Here is a 16066-nt window from a genome sequence, read left to right as displayed (position 1 = left end):
TGTACACCTTTCCTTTGAGTCTTGCTGGCACTCTTCTGTCACACAACACTCCTGACACTTTCCTCCAACCGCTCCAACCTGCCTGCACTCGCCTCTTCACCTCTTTTCCACACTCCCCATCACACTGAACTGTTGACCCCAAGTACTTAAACTCCTGCACCTTCTTCACCTCAGCCCCCTGTAGCCTAACGCTTCTACCTTGATCCCTCTCGTTCAGACACATGTATTCTGTCTTACTACGACTGACCTTCATGCCTCTTCTTTCCAGAGCAAACCTCCACCTCTCTAGCTGTTCCTCCACCTGCTCTCTACTCTCACTGCAAATTACAATGTCATCCGCAAACATCATTGTCCAGGGAGATTCCTGTCTTACCTCGTCTGTCAGCCTGTCCATCAGCATAGCAAACAAAAAAGGACTCAAAGCTGATCCTTGGTGTAGTCCCACCTCCACCTTGAACTCCTCTGTCTGACCTACAGCACATCTCACCACCGTCACACTTCTCTCATACATGTCCTGAACTACTCTGACATACTTCTCTGCCACTCCAGACGACCTCATACAGTACCACAGCTCCTCCCTCGGCACCCTGTCATACGCCTTCTCTAAATCTACGAACACACAATGCAGCTCCTTCTGACCTTCTCTGTACTTTTCCATCAACATTCTCAAAGCAAAAATGGCATCAGTGGTGCTCTTACGGGGCATGAAACCATACTGCTGCTCACAGATCTCCACCTTCTTCCTAAGCCTGGCTTCCACTACTCTTTCCCACAGCTTCATTGTGTGGCTCATCAACTTTATTCCTCTATAGTTGCTGCAGTTCTGCGTGTCACCCTTGTTCTTAAAGATCGGAACCAGAACGCTTCTCCTCCATTCCTCAGGCATCTTCTCACTCTCTAAAATCCTATTGAACAACCTTGTTAGAAATTCCACTGCTGTCTCTCCTAAGCACTTCCATACCTCCACAGGTACGTCATCAGGACCAACGGCCTTTCCGCTCTTCATCCTTTTCAGAGCCTTCCTAACCTCATCCTTTCCAATCTCTGCTACTTCCTGCTCCACAACAACCACATCTTCCTCCCTTCTTTCCCTGTCATTTTCCACGTTCATCAGCTCCTCAAAATACTCCTTCCATCTTTTCTGTACACTCTCCTGGGTTGTTAGCACCTTTCCATCTCTGTCCTTAATCACCCTTATCTGTTGCACGTCCTTCCCATCTCTGTCTCTCTGTCTGGCTAGCCTGTACAAGTCCTTCTCTCCTTCCTTTGTGTCTAACCTGTCATATAGCTCATCGTAAGCCTTCTGTTTGGCCTTTGCCACCTCTCTCTTCACTCTACGCTGCGCTTCCTTGTACTCCTGTCTACCTTCCTCAGTCCTTTCTACATCCCACTTCTTTTTAGCCAACCTCTTCCTCTGGACGCATTCCTGTACTTCCTCATTCCACCACCAAGTCTCTTTACCGTCTTTCCTCTTTCCAGATGACACACCTAGCACCTTCCTACCTGTTTCCCTGATAATTTCTGCTGTAGTTTCCCAGTCATCTGGAAGCTCATCCTGACCACCCAGGACCTGCCTCAACTTCTGCCTAAATTCCTCACAAGTTTCTTCATTCTGTAGCTTCCACCACTTGGTCTTCTTTTCTGTTTTCCCTCTCTTCTTCTTCCTGACCTCCAGAGTCATCTTACACACCACCATGCGGTGCTGTCTGGCTACACTCTCTCCTACCACCACTTTGCAGTCAATAACCTCTCTCAAATGACCTCGTCTACATAGGATGTAGTCCACCTGGGTACTCCTACCTCCACTTCTGTATGTCACTCTATGTTCCTCTCTCTTCTGGAAGTAAGTGTTGACTACAGCCATTTCCATCCTCTTCGCAAAGTCCACCACCATCTGTCCCTCCAGATTCCTTTCCTTCACACCAAACCTGCCCATCACCTCCTCATCACCTCTATTGCCCTCACCAACATGCCCATTAAAGTCTGCTCCAATAACAACTCTCTCTCCTCTGGGGAAACTCTGTATGACCTCATCCAACTCACTCCAGAATCTCTCCTTCACTTCTAACTCACAGCCAACCTGTGGCGCATACCCACTGACTACATTCACCATCACCCCTTCGATTTCTAACTTTAAGCTCATCATCCTGTCTGAGACTCTTTTCACCTCTAGAACACTGTTTACAAACTCCCCCTTCAGAATCACTCCTACCCCGTTTCTCTTCCTATCAACACCATGATAGAACAGTTTGTATCCTCCTCCAATACTACGTGCCTTGCTGCCCTTCCACCTTGTCTCCTGCACACACAGTACATCTACCTTCCTTCTCTCCATCATGTCTGCCAGCTCTCTGCCTTTCCCTGTCATTGTGCCAACGTTAAGAGTCCCTATTCTCAAACCTATGTTCCTGCCTTTTCCCTTCTCTCTCTGGCCACGGGCCCTTCTGCCTCCCCTCTTTCTTCGACCAACAGTAGTCAAATTTCCACCGACACCCTGTAGGTTAACAGCATCGGTGGCGGTCGTTGTTAACCCGGGCCTCGACCGATCCGGTATGTCTAAAGTGTTGTGGATGATTCGCATGGTTATTTTGGCAATTTTTACGCCGGATGCCCTTCCTGACGCAACCCTCTCTATTTATCCGGGCTTGGGACCGGCACAGAGGCAACTGGCTTGCAACCCCTGTGGCTAGATTCTGAACAAATCTGCAGTGGAAAAATCCGGAAAAGGTGTAGCGCCACCTGCTGGCAACAGGAAATGACATGTTTTGCTTGGAGCATCACTGCTCCAGGTAGGATGAGCAAACACACCTCAAAATGACGCCCACCTGTTGAGAAGCCATTGAAGTTTACTCTGATAAAAAGCCATATCTTTCAAAGCGGGGGTGTGGTCGTGACAGAGCGGCGAAGTTGGGCGTCTCGCCATGCATAAATGTTGCTCTCACGTGCACATTCCTTGTCCAATCTCACTGAAATTCAATGGATATGATTAAGCTTCCATTTTGAACCCATGGATAGGACAACTTTGGACGAGCTCTATAGCGCCACCTAGTTATTGCATGGGGCACATTATGCCCTGTTTTTTCTCTGTGCTTTGTCCGATGTTCATAAAATTACAACAGGGGATACTCACAAGGGTCTTCTCTCATCGTTTAGAGTTTCATGGGTGTACACCTGACGGTGCTTGCGCAAGCCACCGCCAAACAGGAAGTGGTTGATTGCGTTGCAGTCAGATAATTAAAAATTCATAAAAAATCAGCCGTTTGTATCACGAGGCTGAGATTTCAGAATGAGATGCCTCCTACATATCTCCAACTTAGTGTCCAGAGCCAATCACTTTTACACTTAAGGCCTACTGGTGAATGAAGCAGCAGTAATGCAGACATTTTGGAAAGTCTGTGTCAGCTTTACAGTGAGTGATGAAACCTGTTTGTCTATTGATCATAGCAGGAGCCCCGTCTGCAGTCACTGCTACCAGCTTTTCTAATGGTACCTTTTTCTGCACAAAAACTTCTTTACCGTGTAATACATTTCAACTCCTCCTATATTTGTTTGTAAGGGCAGTTCTGTCAAGAGTTCTTCTCTTGATGTAAAGAAAAACAAAAAAAAAACAAACAAACACACAGCTGCGCTGCATTGCTGCTGTCTAGAGAATCTTCAAACTGGATGCAAAACCACATGCGCTTTGCAAGATCCCGGTCCACCTGATCGGCCAAGTTATCAAACATAGCTGACACATGTCTAGACATTGTAGTGGAAATTAGATCACTTCTATTTTTCACATCTTTAGGTACAGTGTTAATGATTATCATCATTGCTTGATTGACAACTTTTTAATCTGAAAAGGCCTTCTGGTTAGAAAATGAGCAGGACTAAACAAAGCATTGTTTGAATTTTTTTTTACAATATATGCAAAAATATCAGTCCTTAAAGGAAACAGATTACAGCCCCCCCATCCCCACCTTCTGCTGTCATGTTAAATGTGGCTTGCAGGTCCAGAATGCAGAAGGAAGAACGACACAAAACGGCTCGAGTAGGGCTTTGCTCATTCACTCACTCGTTCATGCTATATGCAAAAGTCTTTGTCCCTTAAGGCAACAGATTACAGTACCCCCCCCCCCCCACCCCCCACAGGCTGCTTTCCTATTAACATTAGCTTGGAGCTCCAGAATGGACAAGAAAGAATGACGAGAATGGCTCGAGCAGGGCGTTGCTCACGGGGCGGTCGCTTGTGCCAGGCGGTCGCACGTGCTCTGGCCCGCTAAATGCTACTTGTCGCTTTAATTCATTTTATAGTTTTACAGTTTTTGTAATCCGGTTATTAACAGATTCTTTTCAAGTTACAAAATGCAGGGCCTATTAATGATTGATTATTTTCAGAAAACATTAATTTATGATTTCAGTAACAGTTACCATTATGTAATAACCATTGACTATTATTAGAACATATTATCACATTAAACCAGTAATTATTGCTACACATTTCAGATCAAGTAAAGAAAATCAATAGCTTGTTAATTGTAATTAAAACATTTCAGTAATCATTATTGCACATTACAATGTAATACTCATTGGTTGTGATTAAAAGATCTTTGATTATTTCACCAAAATCAAGTTCACACATGGATTTGGAATTATTCAAACACTTGTTTATCCATAACTCCTCTTATCTTTATATTTTGAAATCCGAGTTTATTTTTAAATTTTCTTGAATATTCGGATATTTGAACATTGTTTGAGCTCAATACTTAACCTGTTCTAAAGTTTAGTTCCACACAGACACACAGAAACTTTTCTTTGTGGTTCTTATTAATTTGATCTTGAAGTTCCTACATCCCCTCAGTTTATTCCTCCTTCTTTCTTTAAGAACTGTTTCTGGATATTGAATGGTAAGGATTTCCCACCAGCTCAGTATAGAAGTTGCACAGTGTGAAAATTAAAACGTCATGAAGTTTTAAAAGTCTGGATTGATAAAAGAAATTGTATGATCAAGATAGCCTGCTTTATGTACAATTCTGATGCCTTGTTTTTGACATAAAAAAAGGGGATGTATTGAACTCTTATAATTATTCCCCCAAAAAGCTGTGCAAACGACAATAAACTCATTCTGAATTTCTACACAGTAGGTCAAATATGGTAATATTAAGGAGCAGTACAATAAATATTTACTGTTGTATTCTAATATATGTTTAGATCTATTTATGATTGAAATACTTTTTGAGACTTTAGTTTGTATGTGTCTGATGTGTTGCTTCCAACTTAGTTTGTCATCGATAAAACCCCCTAAGAATTTGATTTCTGTAACACTTTCAATTAAGACATTATTTATTTCAATTGAGAGCTCGGTATTGGTGTTGTTACTAAAACTTGGTTTTATCTAGGTTCAAAGATAATTTGTTGTAATCCATCCGTGATTTTATTTTGTTTAACTCTGTGTTCACCATATTGATAAATTCCCTATGATTGTCTGTAGAATAGAATAATTAGTGTCATCAGCAAATAATAGGAGTATCAAAAGCTTTGAAACATTGAATATATCATTAATGTAAATATTGAATGGCAGCAGGCCCAGAATTGATCCTTTTAGAAAACCACAACTTATCTCTATGGTTTCTGATGTAAATAAATTATTCAAACTGAAACTCAAACTTTATTTATTTATATAGCGCCTTTCATTTCAGTTAAAAACACAAAGCGCTTCACATAAAAGCAGATAAAACAGTCATAAAAACCGAAGATTGTTAAAAACAGCAAACAAAGGACAATCACACAAAGATGGGACCCCTCCCTCACCCCCCCCAACCCACCCACCCACACCCCACCTACCCAGTTCCCCCTGTAGAACCCTGAACAAAACCAAAGAACTGCAGCTTAAAGAATTCATTCATCTTCTTCATCATCATCTTCTTCTTCATTCATCTTCTTCCGTTTAGTCCCTTTCGGGGTCAAGGGGCTGCCGGAGCCTATCCCAGCCACTTGTGGGCCAAGGCAGGGGAGATCCTGGAAAGGTCGCCAAGGCCACATATCACACATCCATTCACTCTCACACTCACACCTATGGACAATTTAGAGTTGCCAATTGACCTATGGAGCATATTTTTGGACGGTGGGACGAAGCCAGAGAAACCCGGAGAAAACCTACGCATGCACGGGGAGAACATGCAAACTCCAAACAGAAAAGTTCCCTGTTGATGTTCTGTTTCAGGTCCCCCAGCCGGAACTTGAACCGGGGGCCTTCTTGCTGTGAGGCAAGAGCGCTAACCACTGTTCCGCCGTGCAGCCGTAAATTCATCAATCTTGACAATTTTTTTCATCCCGTTAAATAGCTTTTGACCCAAGTTAGCGCTAGTCCTCTTATCGCACACACTTCCAGTTTGTCGAGTAAGATGTCATGATTGAGAGTCAAATGCTTTTTTCAAGTCAATGAAAATTCCAGCTGCACATTTCTTTTTGTCCAGAGCATTTTAGATTTCCTCCAGAGCATCAATGATAGCCAATGAGGTTGATTTGTTTTCTCTAAAATCATGTTGGTTCTCATTTATAATGTTACATTTATCAATAAATAAAACTAATTTATCATTTATCATTTTACGTCAGGCCATCTGGCAAGTAGTCTGACGGTCCAAGCACGTCCCCTGTGTGTGCAGGCCTAGTGGTTCCCGGCGCATAGGTCCAATCCCCCCTCCTGGCCGAGTGGGAACCTCTCCTTAAGCGAGCGCCTTGTGTCATCAGCTCTTCTCCTCTGCTCTTATATTTTCACTCAATCAGAATCAGAATCCTTTTAATATCATTGTACACAAGAGGCTTGTTACAATGAAATTCGACAATGAAAGTCGATGCAAGGTCTTAGGGATTTATCTTTTTTCTCGCCGAAAAAAAAGCCAGCCCCAGCAGGGGATGAAGAGGGGCGGATGTGTCTCGAAGAAAAAGCCTCCTGGATATACTTTTCCATGGCAACTTTTTCGGGACCGGACAGATTAAATGACCTCCCCTTAGGCAAGGTGGCGCCGTCTAAGAGTTGAATGGAACAGTCGTAGGGCCTATGCGGGGGTAATGAGCCTGCTTTAGACTTACTAAACACCGCGCAGAGATCGTGGTAACAAGCGGGAACGTTACTGAGGTCAATTTCCTCAGGATGGCTGGGAACCGGATGGGCTATGGAGGGAACAGCAGAACAGAGACATTTGGCTAAGCAAAAATCACTCCAGTTATTAATACAGTGATTTACCCAATCGAACTGAGAGTTGTGTCTTAAGCCAAGAAAACCCTAACACCACGGGAGTCTGGGGGGTGTGAGTGATGAAGAATTGTATGTCTTCTCTATGGTTATAGAGGTGATTATGTAACCCGGATCAGGGCCCCACCTGCATTACCAGATTAGAAACACCTGGGTGCTCTTATTTTGGTGGGGCCAGTTCCCTATATTAACATCCGGGTCACATAGCCACTTCCTGTCATCCATGCTCTGGCTGTTGCTGATCTGCTGTGGCTGGCTGCATCCCCTTTGGCTGTCTGCTATTTAAACTTAACACCAAACTTTGTAACATCTCACTGGATCAACCACACTTTGAACTAACTTCTCTTCGGTGGGTTTATGCGATCGGGTCACACACATAGCAGTACATTAGTATTTCAAAGGCTTTCTACCTCACAGAAATGCAATTGCTAGTCTGGCTACATACAGATTTTTGATCATTATTTTTTTTCTCTTGAAATTGGAAATATTTCAGTTAATAATTGTTTTCAGTTTTGTCTGTTTTAGGACTTTTCAACTTGTTTTTGTATTTGTGCCTGGTCGGCCATTTAGGTTTTGAATTCATTCATTAATATCATTCATTGTTTTTTCTCCTGATTTATACTGAATTGATTAATGCTAAAGCTAAATGATTAAAAGTGCACTTTATTTTTGAAATCATTGGAACCAATTGAAACCCATTGATTTATAGGCCTGGAATTTGAAAGTAGGTTTCTACAAATTTTGTTAGGACCTTATTTGATTATTATTTTTCTTACAATTATGACATACAGTTGACTACTGTACTTGTTGTAAATAGTATGTGTTGTAAATAATGTCTTGTAAATAGTATGGTTGTAAATAATGTGTCTAATCCATCATTTGTTTGACCTTGTTTAGGTCAGGGTTTTTTTCCACCCCCACTTCTATCCTTATTGGAAGAACTTTTTGATCTGCACCATACAGGAATGGTGCATGGCGAGCTACCCACGAACTCTCAATGAGACATTGAATTAAGAACCTATGAAAAAGGAACTTTGCAAAAGACGCCATACCCAAAGGAAAAAAGGAACTTTGAAAACCAAAGACTGGAAAAATATCCTTGTGGATCCCTGGACACTCCTTCCTCCACTGTCTCAACTTATTGTTTTGTTATTTGCTTTCTTTGTTTTAATACAGTCAATTGATTGCTTCATCCCTGTGTTGCGTCTTCTATCCACACACTCTGGGCTCCATGAGTCGAACAAAATCTTCTGTAGGTCAGAGCAAGCTAAAAAAGCGCTACAAGTGGCAAGCTAGCTAGGAGCCTGAGTGTGTGGATATTTATTTTTCTGTTTTCTCTTTTTTTTCCCGACACCATGGATTTTATAACTCAATCTGGTGTTGACGTTTCAGTTTCTGTCGTAATCTCGGGCACCGCAAACGCATCACATAATGATGTGCTTGATTGGTTGCGTAGTTATGGAAAATTGAATCGTACATTTTACGTTAACGATCCCAATAGTTCTTTTGATAAAAACCAGGTCTCAGAGTTTACAGACACAGCCGCGTTTTCTGCCTTAAAACCATTGCTACCATACACTTACACTTCAGCTACTACTAACCTTGTGTGCCATGTGACCACGTTAGCCTCAGAGTGCGCCGCCACAGTGGACAGCAGCAGTCAACCCCCTGATTACCTAGTCGAACTAAAAAGACTCGCAGACCGGAGCGGCTGCAGTTTTGAAGAGGTTCTAAGAACAGTGATGACCCAGATCGGCCAGCACCTGGATGCAGCAGGTACAACTCTCAAAAGCTACTCCAGAACCACACTCAATACTGAGAACGAAGAGGTAGAGGATGAGGAGGAAGAGGAAGAAGATGATGGTGCATCAGCACGGTCAATGCCAGCATCCTCCCCACCTTTACCCAGTTTACCCACTTTAAACGCTGGTCTGCAGGGGCCACGCCCTCGCCAAAGTAGAACATCACAACGCATCTCCTTGTCAACAAATCAATTAAACCCACCAGCAGTCCAGAAAGTTGTTGTTGAGCATGTCGTCAAAAACGCAGACCTCACAGCCACTTCGCTGCGTCTTCGCTCTTTCTCTGGAAGAAGTCCAAAACCTAGTAATGAAGTGGACTATGAATCCTGGCGATCTCAAATAAATCTTCTCCTTGCAGATCCAAGTATTTCAACACTCAGTGTCACTCGGAGAATCATAGAGAGCCTGATGTCACCTGCTGCTGATGTGGTAAAAGGTCTGAACCCAGACGCATTGCCCTCTGCTTTCCTGAGTGTGCTTGACTCAGCCTTTGGAACGGTCCAAGACAGGGAAGAGTTATTTGCCCAGTTCCAGAACACCCTTCAAAACTCTGGTGAAAGGTCTTCCTCATACCTTCAAAGACTGCAACTCACCATCTGCTCTGTTGTCAGACAGGGTGGAATTTCAGCACATAAAGTGGACAAACGTCTCCTGAAGCAGTTCTGTCGTGGCTGTTGGGACAATACTTTAATAACAAAGCTACAACTGGAGCAACGCAAGGACAACCCTCCACCATTCCCTGAGTTGCTGCTCCAACTTCGAACAGAAGAAGACCGACAGACTGCCAAAGAGTCTCTCATGAAGCAACATATTGGCACATCCAAACAGAGAGTCAACATACAGTCGCAGAGCACTTGTTCCTGTGACCACAGCCCTCATGCAAATGAAGGGGTGAAGGATATGAAGCTGCAACTAAAGAAACTTCAGCAACAGATGTCACAGCTCCTATCCAGAAACCCACATCTGACTCCCAACTCACAACGCGTCAGCACAAACCCAGTCATCCTGTAACACCACCCGCCAACAGGCCAAAGCCATGGTACTGTTTCAACTGTGGTGAAGACGGTCATGTCTCCTCCACCTGCAGCAACCGATCCAATCCAATGCTGATCCAGCAAAAGAAAAAGTGCCTACGCCAAAAACAAGAAGCATGGGATGTCAAATACAAGCATTTAAACTAGATTCTGCTCCTGTGGTGGGACACTCAGGAGCTGCTCACAACAAAAGTCCCAAGAAGAGGATGCCACACCTGCCAAGAGGTCTTATTGGAGCCAAAAGTACTGGTCAGATTGAAATAGTAGAATCTGTAGTTCCCTGGGTGGTCTAAGTGAGTCAGAGCAGAGTGTAGTGTGGTGAATATGGCGTCATCTGTAGAGCGGTTTGGTTTATATGCAAACTGAAGTGGGTCTAGAGTGGGTGGAAGGCTAGCTTTGTGTTTTGATACAAGCCTTTCAAAACACTTCATGACTACAGGCGTGAAGGCAACTGGCCTGTAGTCGTTGAGACTGTCCGCTACTGGCTTTTTGGGAATCGGAATTATGGTTTAGCTTATGAGGCAGGCTGGGATGCTGCATTGTTCCAAGGACTGGTTGAATATTTTGGTGATGACCTCTGCTAATTAATTCGCACATGCACTCAGTACTTTGCCCATCGGGGCCTGTTGCCTTCCTTGGGTTGGTTGACTTAAGCACTTAAGCTTATGTTCCTGAAGTACTAGTGTGCTGTTGGTGTGGGATGGTTATGCCTGTGGGAGCATCTGCGTATCAAACCTGGCAAAAAAGTGTTATATTCTTTGAGCACTGCAACCTGATGATGACATACCACGCATGCAGGTTTTGCATTCAACTCCATGGACAAATAAAACTATTTCCATTTTCCCAAGAAAGCTTAGGCCCTCCACTTCAACCTTTTTTTTTTTCTTTTTGACAACATTTTGTTTATTAGTGTGTCACTACTGATCATTCTTATAGCAATGCAACAGCGGTGGGGCTCGCGCGGAAAATTTGTGAGGTCGTTTGCTTGGGAAAAAAACAGACATTGATAAATGTAAGCCTGAGCAGAAATACTGTAGCCGAGCGTGCATCTGAACTTGCCACCAATCTAAAAGAACAGCTGATGAGAAAGGGAGAAGATTTTGTTGCATACTCACTTGCTGTGGACAAGAGCAGCGACACCTCCGATACAGCCCAGCTGTCAAGTTTTATTCGTGGAGTGGACTAGAATCTTTGCGTTACAGGGGAACTTTTAGAACTAAAATCCATGCATGGCACAACGACAGGAAAACACGTCTTTGAGGAGGTATCCAAATGTGTCGTGAAATGAAGCTGCCTTGGGATAAGCTTGTGGGACTGACCACTGATGGAGCACCCGCAATGTGTGGTCAAAAGAGTGGGTTGGTCGGCAGGATGTGAGAGAAGATGCGGGAAAAGCAGGCAGGCGAGCTTACAGTTTACCACTGCATCATACACCAAGAGGCCTTGTGTGGCAAAGCCTTGAAAATGGATCACATTATGAACACTGTAACGCAAATAGTCAACTTCATAGAAGCAAAAGGTTTGAATCACCGTCAGTTCAAGTCTTTCCTAGGGGAGTTGGGTGCAGACCATAGTGACATGCCCCATCACACAGAGGTGAGGTGGCTGAGCCGAGGAAAAGTTGCGAAGAGATGTTTTGAGCTGCGTGAGGAAATTTGTCTTTTCATGGAAAGCAAAGGGAAAGACACAACAGAGCTCAGGGATGAAAAGTTTCAATGTGAGTTTGCATTTCTATGTGACATCATGAATCATCTCGACGCGCTCAATCTGCAGCTTCAGGGGCGCGTGCACGTCATCACAGACATGTACAACGCCGTGAGGGCTTTTAGAACCAAGTTGGGCTTTTGGGAGAGTCAGATGCAGCAGGGAAACCTGGCTCATCTTTTGAGCTGCCAAGTCATAAAAGAGCAGACCGCTACCGCCGTGATGCCTTTTGCCCGACGATTTGCCAACTTTGAAGCCCAAAAATGTAGATTTGAACTTTTTAGCAACCCCTTTGCATTTGATGTGAATAACGCACCAAGCAATCTCCAAATGGAGCTTATTGAGCTACAGTGTAATAACACGTTCAAGTCAAAGTATGACTCTGTCGGTGCTGCGCAATTTCCACCTTGCCTCCCTGACACGCTGCCCGAACTCCGTGCCCAAGCTGCACAAATGCTCTCTGTGTTCGGCAGCACATATCTGTGTGCAAGCAACTATTTTCGTCAATGAAAATGAACGAAATACCACATAGGAGTCGTTCATTCATTCAGTCCTGAGGATTTCCTCTGCGCAGAGCCTGACTCCAGAAATTGATGCACTTGCATGTAAAAAGCAATGCCAAGTATCTTGCGTGGACCCATGTGCATCATCAGAGTAAATGGACAATGAAAAAAACTAAACTGGATAAATATTATTTTATTTACTGAAGGCATGGTCTGTTCAAAGTGGAAAGATATTGTGTTAGGTGTTGGCCTTGATGGCCTGTGATGAAAAGATTTAGGTGACAATTAAAATGAAAAAAGTTAAAGATTTAGAGCCTTGATATTCATTTCAGTTTTTGTTTTTATTATTTTCTTAAACCTGTTCTGGGTTCAGTTTTTAAGCAAAAATTCAATTGTAATATATTAAAATGGTTAATACAGTAGTTTCCTGTATCTCAAAGATAATAAAAACATAAATAATGTTCTTCTTTTTAATTTTGGCCCTCTGTGAATTTGAGTTTGACACCCCTGGTCTAGTCGATCTAGATGACCCAACTCCCAATGTTAAAGTGCCTAGGATAGCGCAAGGGTTACACAAGAAAAGTACTTTGTAAAGCTCTATTGTGGGAAGTGTGCATTACTTTTTGTAGCAAAAATGCATGCAGCTGTTGTATAGTTAATATTTTTCTGACAAAAACTTTCCATACAAAATAAAATAAAAAATATGTCCATGAGTTTTAAAAACGATTCATCAAAATCTGAAAAGCCGAAGGCAGGACTGTAGGGGTTGAAAGATGGGGTAAATAATAAAATGAATAAGGATATTAAACGGCTATAGGGGAATGATCTGGGTAAGAGCACACATGCCACCAAAAAGGACCCAAGTTTTTGGCCACAATGACAATTTATTTTTAGTACTAAAAATATGGCTGGCCACTGGGTTGCAGTTGAAAACACTAAAAAGAGGATAAAATCATTGTAAAATTCCAGGGGCAGATTAAAAACTGTAAAAAAAAGATAAAAATCCTGGAACAAGTTAAAACCCAATAAAGGAAGGCTAAAAGTCCTAAGGACAGTTAAAACTGGTTTAAAAGGCAGCTTGAAGGGGGGTCTCGGATCCCAAACCAAGGGGGCGTCCTCTCCCAACCAGACTTTGTTCCCGGAGTCGACTCCTGTTGATCAGAGGATCCCTCTGGTCACGCCCACCAGGACATGGAAGGCGCGTCTTCCCTCTGCCTCTGTGGCTTGCGCGTCAGTCAGACACTCCTCCGTGTCACTTCCAGCTGGCCCTCCGGACATGCTGGAAGTACTGCGAAAACAGACAAGCGGCAGCACAAACCACTCCAAGATGCAGGCTGCAACCCAGTGGCGGTTTTTGATATGGGCCATGTGGGCGGTCGCCCAGGGCGGCATTTGCCGAGCCCGATGCGTGCGACTATATTCAAAGAGGCTACTATATTCATAGAGGAAACTGTGAGCTTTTAATTTGAAATTGCTTCAGCTGCCGACACTTAACACTTTTATCATGACACATCAGATTCTTAAGAATGTCTTCATCCTGTTTCCCCTTCACACTTATGGTGCAAAAAAAAACAAAAAAAAAAACAAGAAATAACTCAGAGTAAAACAACGTAAAACAGGCACATGAAAAGGAATTAGGCAGAACAAACACCCGTGCTCAACCCAATTTCGACAAAAGCAGGCAATGGAGATTATTTCCCACAATTCTTTGCTCCAACACAGCAGACCCGACGCGCACGTGACCACCGCCCTCTGCTGCAAGATGCTTGCGGCCACACCTCTTTGCGGTAGTCTTTGGAACATAAGTCAAAAAACTCGAGAGGGGAGCGCAACACGCCGGTGGCTGGCTGAATCACACTAACAGGTGATTGGGAGTCTTTTTCTATCTGACAATCAACTCTGGGCCGCAGCTGCGCCTCCCGTCATAGAGACGGAGCCGCGTGTGTCAGAGGGAAGGGGAGGGGGAGGGGTTGTTACGGGGGGAGAAGGGAGGAAGCACCCAGGCGCAGAGAGCGAGAGGAGGCAGGAGGTTGCAGGGGAACGGGGGCTTTAATAAACACAACTAAGGACACAAAACCAAAACCACTGCAGACGGCAGGCTAGAACACTAAACACTCGAAACGGGGAGAGCAGACTAACATACTATGGACCAGCCCAGGAGGAAGGGAATGACAAGACTTAAATACATACAGACAACCGAGACACAGGTGAACACAATCAGGAAGGATGGGGAACCAAAGTTAAACTCACAACAAAAACGAAACAGGAAACCCTACAAAATAAAACAGGAAGTTAAACTCAAAACATGCCAGAACAAAAAGGAAACAAACCACAAGGGCAAAGAAACAGAAACCGTAACAGGGGTGGTGGGCGCAGACCATTTTTTATGGATTGAGTTTTTTTGGAGGATTTCTGCTGTTGGTGTTGCACAAATTTAGAGAAATGCCAAATATTTTTGGAGTAATCCCACTGATGAATTCTATGATTTAGTCTTTAATGTTTTATAAGACATAAAATCACAATAAGTTTTTTCTTTTTAGATCTAATCCCTCTGATATGTTTCACAAAGACACACACAGGACGTCACACATTAAGAAATTATTGCTAAAAATGAAGCAGGAGTCCAGCTCTAAAAAAAAATGCTCTAAAAAATGATGAAAGAGCAAAAAAAAAAAAAAAAACGGAAATATTTGATTTGTAATTTCTTATTAATATTTCCAGGCTTTTTTTGTTTTGTTCTGCAGCATGTTCATATTTGTATAATTTTGACAGAATATATTTCTATGGAGAGCAAAATATTACAAGTTATTTAGGGTTTATGTTTTTAACTTAGGCCCCTGTGTGACTGAGTTTGACCCCCCTGTAATACGAGTCTAGAAAATTCATGCATTTTTTGTGTAAAATGGCTAAATAGAAGATAGGGAACACAACAGGATGTTGTCAAATTTTGTATGTGTGCGGGGGGGGGGGGGGGGGGGGGGGGCTGTGGGGTTGCTCGCCCAGGGAGTAAGTTAGTGTAGAACCGCCACTGCTGCAACCAATCTGCTAAGTCACGTCTTGCTACTTACAACACAGACAGGGTCCCTGCCCTGCCCCTGCGTGTTACTCGCGTTGCAGACTGTCGGTCCCAGGGCTAAAAGCACTCCCCGTGCTTGCGCCCTGCTGTTGGGGTGCAACCTCTTCCTGCGCTTTCCTCCTCGGGTCTTTTATAACTCCCTTCTAATGAGGAGCAGGTGTTGCTGATCAGCGAGCTGTGTATCAAGGGTGCGTGTCCATAGAAAGCATGCAAAAACAGGTAGCACCACAAAACATGCACACAAGAAAAAATACACACTACAACATGCAATCCCCCCGCATGATCACACTTCCATGAACTGGGATAAGGGGGCCTTCCTGCTCTCTCTGATACCTGGAGTAACATCCTCCATTTGAAAATGGACATCAAGGGGCGGAGTCACCTCTTAAAGTTTGAGAGGTGTTTTTATATATGTTACATCACTACCATTGGACGACTGATGAAGATGGAAGACATCCGTCAAAACATGTAAGGTATGTGAAAAAACACAATCGGATCTGATAAAAGATGAACCAAAGATGTCAATTATTGATCCAGACATTATGAACTTTATTGAACTAATACGAGAAAGTTTTGGACAACTCTCTCTCACCTTTGTTTAACCAGGATAAAAAACTCATTGAGATTAAAAATTTGTTTTGCAGGAGCGTCCTGGCAAAGAGGCAGCAGCACAACAATAACACACATTTATCAATTACACTCACACTCAGCTA

At 43.4% G+C, this 16066-nt stretch overlaps 1 protein-coding gene across 1 annotated transcript; it reads left to right on the top strand.

The window, feature by feature from the left end:
* Window positions 1–10983: 10983 nt before the first annotated feature.
* LOC105358199 (general transcription factor II-I repeat domain-containing protein 2B-like) lies at window positions 10984–12567 on the top strand. The gene has a single exon (XM_023953205.1). The coding sequence runs from the start codon at window positions 11454–11456 to the stop codon at window positions 12282–12284; it is 831 nt and encodes a 276-aa protein (XP_023808973.1). The 5' UTR covers window positions 10984–11453; the 3' UTR covers window positions 12285–12567.
* The last annotated feature ends 3499 nt before the right edge of the window (window positions 12568–16066 follow it).

This window comes from Oryzias latipes, chromosome 24 (assembly GCF_002234675.1).
Source record: "Oryzias latipes chromosome 24, ASM223467v1".
Classification (NCBI taxonomy): domain Eukaryota; kingdom Metazoa; phylum Chordata; class Actinopteri; order Beloniformes; family Adrianichthyidae; genus Oryzias; species Oryzias latipes.
This window is presented reverse-complemented; position numbering and strand designations above follow the sequence as displayed.